General features: G+C 34.9%; 1 protein-coding gene across 1 annotated transcript; it reads left to right on the top strand.

The window, feature by feature from the left end:
- Positions 1–322: 322 nt before the first annotated feature.
- Positions 323–7,784, top strand: LOC112017407 (replication protein A 32 kDa subunit A). The gene is made up of 10 exons (XM_024049855.2): positions 323–507; positions 772–882; positions 1,553–1,650; positions 1,917–1,958; positions 2,068–2,145; positions 6,138–6,213; positions 6,655–6,756; positions 6,854–6,933; positions 7,267–7,335; positions 7,448–7,784. The coding sequence occupies exons 1-10, from the start codon at positions 403–405 to the stop codon at positions 7,530–7,532; spliced, it is 846 nt and encodes a 281-aa protein (XP_023905623.2). The 5' UTR covers positions 323–402; the 3' UTR covers positions 7,533–7,784.

Below are 7,784 nucleotides of genomic sequence, written 5' to 3'. Positions count from 1 at the left end.
ACAAATGGTGACAATAAATGCGAAATTATTGGATTAAAATGATAGCAAAAAAACTAAAAATAGAACCAAAATCACAATTTATTTATTTTTTATACAAAATAAAAATTTTATCTTTAACTTAATTTAAATGTATATATGTGTAAATCTCATTGTTGAACACTTAAACTCCAGCCCTTTCCATTACACACTTTACAATCACTTACCCCGGTAAAGTTACCAAAATCACAAGTGACAAAATTTGATGAGTTGTAATTTTCATTTTTCCAAAATATAAAACTTGGCGGGAAAAAGAAATAATATTGGCGGGCAAAACCCTCGGGTATTAAAACTCCCACAAATTCGTTTGAACTTTTCACATTTTTGCTTTGCTTCTGTGTCTCTCTCTTTCTAGGGTTTTGAAAAATGTTCTCAAGCAGCCAGTTTGATGCAACCTCCGCCTTCGCCGGCGGTGGGTTCTCGTTTACTCAGCAAACTCAGCCCACCGATTCCACTCCCTCTCCGGCAAAAGTAAGCACTCTTTCTTAATTTTCCGTTTGGCTCCCCAGAAAATGTAGGAAAATCGTATAATAGAATAGAAAATGGAAGAAAATGAAACGATCTATTTTACTCTTTGATTATTTATTACCAAATTGAAACAGACCGAAGAATAATAATAACTCAAATTCCACAACATGTTTTGTTTTCTTGGCAGCCAAACAGGGGTTTATGTTTTGCTCCATCTCAACCCTTTTTTCTTTTAATATTCTTTGGGGGTTTGTTTTCTGGTTGCAGAGTCGCGAAACTCAGGGTTTGGTTCCAGTAACTGTGAAGCAAATAAGCGAAGCTTCTCAGTCTGGTGATGAAAAATCAAATTTTGTGATCAACGGTGTGGATGTCGCCAATGTACTATTCATCTCTTGCTCTTTTATCACTTTCTAATTTCAACCCATGATTTTTCATTGCTTTCATTTGTTGTGGGGGCACCTAGCTAATTAGTGGGTTAAGGCTTTTTATCAAATTCATAAGATCCTAATAGTTTAGTCTTTTTTTTCGAACAATTAGTTATTTATCATGGTATCAGCGGAAGTTGTCACGAGTTCTAACCTTGTCTCTACTCTAATAATCTAACTCTCAATTATAAATGTTAAAAACCCCATATGTTGAGCCCAAATTATTATAGGCAGTTTGGGCCCACATGTGAGTGGGAGTGTTTTTTGATAATTCACAAAGGAGACCAAACTATGCCATTGAGATACAAAGCTCTTGAAATGTGTGGAGGATTAGTTAAATGATTAAATTCGGCATTTTCTAAGAGGTTAATCTTTTAGGACAAGTGGTAGTTAATAGCAAGCATATAAAACCTTTGAGGAACTTTTGCAAGCCAGTTTGATTTTAATCTTTACATATCTTTCTTGTCAATGCTTCTGCTCTTTTACAAATTAATTGCTGAAGGCTAAATATTATTAATGTTTCTTCACAATAATTATGATGGACAGAGTTCCAATTCAATTTGAGCCCTTGTTGTACATGTTTTCTTTTTTGATGGGTATTTCTTAATATCTTGTTGGTTCAGGTTACTGTGGTTGGGATGGTGTTTGAGAAAGTTGGAAGGAATACTGATGTTGCTTTCATTCTAGATGATGGAACGGGACGAATGAAATGCAGAAGATGGTAATCCATGCATTTTGAATGTGAATACATGAAATGTTATTTTGTTAATTAGTTGTAACCTTTAATGTTTATTTTCTTGGCTTCTTAGACATTACGCTGAAGTAATTTTTGCCTCTAGACACTGGAGAACTTTGAAATGGAAACCAAGAATTGCTCATATTATTATATCTTTTCTTTCTTAGTAACTTAGTTGGTACTATTCTTAATTCTAAACTCACTCTACCTTGTAGAAAACATGTCTTAATCTATGTTTAATTCTTTAATAGGATGAACGAGAATTTTGACTCAATTGAAATGGAGGAAATACTGTAAGTTCTTATTTTTATTAATTAGTTTTCAGTTTGATTATGGTTGTTAAAATAAGGTACCATACTGCCTAGAATTTTTGATGATTTTCTATGATGTATGGTGGAACAGAGACGGAATGTATGTTCGTGTTAATGGGCACTTGAAAAGCTTTCAAGGCGCTAAGCAATTAGTTGCCTTCTCTGTCAGGTATGGTTATAAATTTTCCTGTCTGTGTTAAATTAGGTCATGCTTGAAGGGACATTTTTTCCCCAAATTTATTGTATCTTGTTCTTATTCTCTTTTTGGAACTTTGCTGCATAATCTACATCTTTGACAAGTTATACCGGTTTCAGTTGGTTGATCCATTTAGTCAGTAGCTATGTAGGCATTACCTACAACTTTGTATGTTTGAAGGGGAACCCCAAAAAAAGAAAAGATGTTCTTGCTCTATCTATTATAATTCTGTGCAAGAACTGTTCTATAGACTTGAAATTGCAATATCCATTCTCATCCTTAGTTTGTTGTGGATGATGGCCTAGCAATGATGCAAGCACAAAGGCTAAACGTTTTAGGGAATATGATATATTGCTAATTTGTTACTGCTACACAGAGAACATCAATGTTTTCTTTGGAGTGGAAAATGCTGACTTCATATTGCTAATAGAGAGGTCTCACCTGTCACAATTTTGGTCACCAACCATGTGATTTGCTTTAGGCAGGGTTGCTGCCATGCACTGATTTGTTTTAGGGTAGAAAAGCCAAGCCATATCCGGCAACTGAAGATACAGAACCAAATGTTTTGGACATATGGACATGGCAACCCAAAATTGTAGACGCAGGGAGATAGCCATTGAGCCATATATGTGCATATATGCTATGAAGCACGGGTGCGTTTTGGGACTCGGGTGCGGGTGCGGGTGCGGGTGCGGGACTCGGCAATTTTTAAAAAAGTAGGGTGCGAGTGCGGCGGGACTCGGCGATTAAAAAATTATTAAAAATATTTTTATTTATATTTTCTATATATTTTTACTATTAAAATATTCATAAAAAACACATTGTTATGCCTTGATTCACAAAACAAAGAAAGAAGAAGACAAGAAACACATTACTATGCCTCTGAGGTCAGAATTTCGGCTGTTCCAGCGAGTTTTAAGGCCGATATCGGCCTGTTTGGCCGTTTTCGGCATATTTCGGCCGTATCGGTCGCCGGCCGATACGGCCGATATTGACCGATTCTGGCCAAATCGAAGCCGATTCTGGCGAATCGAACCTCGTTGGCGCAAATCCGAGAAAAAAAAAAAAAAAAATCAGACAACCGCTAGTCGCCGCGTCCCGCGTCAGGCCGCGTCGGACTCGGGGACTCGGGTGCGGCACCCTCCCAGCTGCGTCCCCGTGCTTTCTAGCATATATGTGAAGTGTGTGGATACTTTTACAAGAACCTGTATGAATAAAACAGAGATGAAAATGGTTCTTATCTATGCTCAAGTGTGTTCATTCATGTGTTAACTTCTTCTCTCTCTTTATATTTTTTTAATATGGGTTTAAGTAGACAGTTTAGTAGTAGTATTAGAGTTCAAATTGCTCTCATGAATTTGTCCTGCATGTTAAGGAGGGAGTAAGGATGATGGCTTGTTAAGTATCAAAATTACCTTGGGAGATAGAATAACTTGAGTTCTAATGGTTAATGGGTGGTTTATTGTTGGACAAAAAATGGTTGGACAGAAGTTATTGTGAGGGGACCAAATTAAATGAGCTTGGCCATATGTTTGGTCTTCATCTATTTGTGGTCGTGTACATTTGAGTGCATGTCAAGTTGAGTGGAGAGATTTTGAGTCATCAATTGGGTTTGCATGTGTACAATTGTCTCTTTGCGTTGTCTCACTTCCTTGAAAACTTGTCCCAACCTTAAATGATTGCCACCCTTTACCAACTAAGGGTGTGTTTGTCTGGAGAGATTTTAGGGAGGAAGAAAAATTTAGTAGAGAAAAGTGGAGAGAGAAATTTTATGGGTGTTTGTTTGGGAGGGGGAGTGGAAAAAAAATGTGGTAGGGTCCAGGTGTTTTCTTCCCAAGCCCACCAAAAAGTTTTCTCTCCAAAATGGAGAGAAAACTAGGTGGAGAAGCTCATTAAAATGAGCTGCCCAAAAGCCCCTATACATTCTTCTTTGCTAACATTTTTTCTTTCTTCTCTGTTACTAATCTATGCACATTCATGTTGTTTTGGATTTTTTGTTCATCTCACTTTTTTTTCTTTTTCTTCCTTTTGTTTTTATTACTTTCTTCCATAGTTCTTCTCTTCTTCTTCTTCTTCTTCTTTTTTTTTTTTTTTTTCTTTGTTACTAATCTGCACATGTTCACATTATTTTGGGCTTTTTTTTTCATCTCATTTTTTCTTTTTCTTTCTTTTGTTTTTATCACTTTCTTCTATAGTTCCTTTCTTTCTTTCTTCATTTTTTTTCCACCAGTTTTTGGATCTGGCCTGTGCCTTTGAAATAATAATAATAAAAAAAATGAAATGTCCATACATAATTTTTTAAATAAATAAACGTGTATAAAAAATTGTATTACCTTTTTTTATTATTTAATAGAGACATAATTGTAAATTTATTCTAATTTCATTTTTTATAGTTTTCCATCTCTCCACTTTTTCATCCTTTCAACCAAACACATGAGAGAAAACTAAATCTTTTCTATTTTCTCACTTTTTTATCATTTTTTTTATTTTCTATCATCTCACTTTTCTACCTCTCGAACCAAATGGACCCTAAGAGTCTGTTTGGGAACATCTTATTTAATTGAAACTGAAAGTTTTTTGCTGAAAATACTATAGATAAAAGATAAAAGCTAACTGAAATAGTACAATGAGACCTATGAATAATACCAAAAAGTGCAATTTGACCCATGAATAGTAGGAAAAATAAGCCAAATAGTAAAAAAAGCTGTCTTTTTCAGCCAATGCTAAACACAACCTAAATCATTATTGCCCAGCTAACCTAAATTAAATGGGATTGGGCTGTATTTTTGGGCTTCATCTATTTTTGGTTGAATAAGCATTTTAATGGCCCATTGAGCAGTTAGCATGGATGTACTTACAAGGAATTTTAAGGCTTGTGGTGTATCCCAAAAATGAGCCCTCAACAAATGGCAAACTATTAATCTGAGAGCATTCATTCTTTTGTAGATGTGTTAGGGTTTTATTGAGTTGAATATATCTGGAGGTAAAGTCATGCAGTTGGAACTACTGAGGCGGGCGGATCTCTTAGATATTGTTAGTGTTACTTCTGGTAGTTGTTGGAGCTATATTCTTACAGGTTTCTTCATAGTTGGTTCATGAGTCATGACTAGTCACTTCATGATCGAATAATTATAAGAGGGTGATTAAGTCATAAGACTCATAACCGTTCAAATCGCATTACATTTTATAAATTTTGATAAACACGTACTAAGTTCAGATGTGTCTCAAATATCTAGCTCTTGCAAATGGATAAGAAGTTTTGATTTGGGCGTTAGAAGGGTCCATTCACCATATTCATTTTTGTGTTTGTTCATGCTACAATTGACTATTCTTCCTAATCTCACATTTTAGAATTCTTAGAATTTTTTTTTTTTTCCCCTTAAGACAATGGGGGACTAAAGAGGCAGAGATGGATGAAACACAGAAATTAGAGTTGTCTATATGCCTGTTTTGGTTTAAATTGGACGATTGCTTTGAATCACAATAATATATATATATATATTTTTTTTTTTTTCGGGAATATATGATTAGATTGTTTTCACGGGCTCAAATTTTCAACTCATGATTCTTAAAACGGGAAAGATAAGGAAGTAAAATACTAAAATGTGTAAGGGGGGATAGAATAAAGGGTTTGACTTACTTTCATTACTTTTTAAAGCTGGATATTTCCTTTTGATTTAAATAACAATGGTAAGTGGTAGTAGGCTTTAATCTCCACATTTTATTTAATTAGTAGGTGATATGGTAGTTTCTCATTAAAATAAATAAAGATTTTAGTTTAAAAAGTATTGGAGGTAAGCTAAACTTTAGAATAAAAACATATGAAACACCATTTGATAGAGTAGTTCAGATGGATTATGAAAATTGATTGGCTTCAATGTAATATAGCTGTCTTTATTTTTGCAATTTTCTTTTATAGTGGAGAGGTTACTTGTTTGATGTGCTCAAATTTTCTTGTCTCTCAGGCCTGTTACAAACTTTGATGAGGTTACCTTCCACTTCATTGATTGCATACATAATCACTTGCAAACCAAATCACAGGTACTACTAGTTGTGCTCAAATTGATACCAGAGGTGTCTGCATGCGTGAACCTGCTCTCTTACACATTATTTTCTATTAGCAATACAGTTGTTTCACTATTCACGAAAGGTGATGGGAAAAGCTACTTCCCCCTATCTCCAGAAATTGATAGAATGTGTGGCTGTGGATGTCTTAAACTAATATAATTTCAAAGCAATTAGAATTTTTAGTTTGTACCCTCAAAATTCGAACAGAACTATTTCACTTGCAGTTTCGGTATTTAAAAATGATAATGTGAAGTGGCTTCAATTGGGTGGACAATGGACACAAGTAATGAATGCGTGCTTAATGTAATAGTGTAGATGTTCATTTATTTTCTAAATATAGATGCATGATATATATGTGTGTGTGTGTGTGTGTTTCTGTATTGATTATGTGTGTATATTCTGTTTTAATTGAAGGGGGAAGGACTTACCCCAACCCAGCCTCAGTTGGTGGATACATCTCTGAGCACTCCTATGCGGAATGGGTCGAATGGAAGTCAGACAGCACCATCTAGTCAGGTATGCTATGACTTGGATTTTTTTTTTTTTAAGTTTATTCTTTAAATCCTTATTCATTTGTATGTTTGGCGTAACATTTGAATTCTCTTTTCTATAGTTATCTGGGCAATTTAGCATTGATGGACTCAAGAGCTGTGATCAATTGGTCCTTGATTATCTGCAGCAGCCTTCAAGCATGTGAGTCATCAAATTTGTAGCTTATTTTTTTTCCATTAGTGTTACCTCATTTTAGATAACATGGCTTTAGTGCCAGTATATCCCTCCCTGGGCAAAGAGAGTTTGTGAATATAAGATATCTGTATACAATGCGGTTTCTTCTACAGCTTTGCATTATAAAGCTGGTTTCTCTTTGCAAGAATAGTATTTACTTTCTTCAAAATTAACGCATTATCTCTAGCACTGATTTTAACCTTCTTTTGTTTTACTAGTGTTGAATTTGTACTTAGAAACTTTCATGCTTAACTATAAAGGTTTGATTCTCAGTGATACCTTACTTCCAATTATATGCAGTGGACAGGAAAAGGGGATACACAGGGATGAACTTTCACGGCAGCTAAAGTTTCCTGTGGAGAAGATCATGTAACCTCTCTTTCTCTCTCTCTCTTCCCTGCAGCGTGTAACCTTTGTTTTTGGCTGAATCTGTAACTTTATATATAATATATATGTATTTTTTTATGTCTTGTATTTCCAGGGAATCTATTAGGTCCCTTGAAGAGGAGGGTTTGATATACTCCACCATTGATGAGTTTCACTACAAGTCAACAGCATCTGGTTGATATTCTTGAGGATTTAACTTCTGCTCGGGTTGTGCTACGAGTTGGGGCATACATGATGAATGCTGTTTTAGTTTTTGTTATCTCCTTTGGTCTAAATAGAGCGTAGAAATCTATTTGGATGCCTGCATCTTCGAAGTGCAAGCTAACTTGTCTTAAATATAACTTAAATCTCCTAATGTGTTGTAAATATTGGGCATTCCTTTGGAGATCATCCCTTTTTTGGTTGTCTATTTATATTTCTTTTCTGGAAAA

Source organism: Quercus suber, unplaced genomic scaffold (assembly GCF_002906115.3).
Source record: "Quercus suber isolate HL8 unplaced genomic scaffold, Cork oak 2.0 scaffold_232, whole genome shotgun sequence".
In the NCBI taxonomy this organism is placed as follows: Eukaryota; Viridiplantae; Streptophyta; class Magnoliopsida; order Fagales; family Fagaceae; genus Quercus; species Quercus suber.
This window is presented reverse-complemented; position numbering and strand designations above follow the sequence as displayed.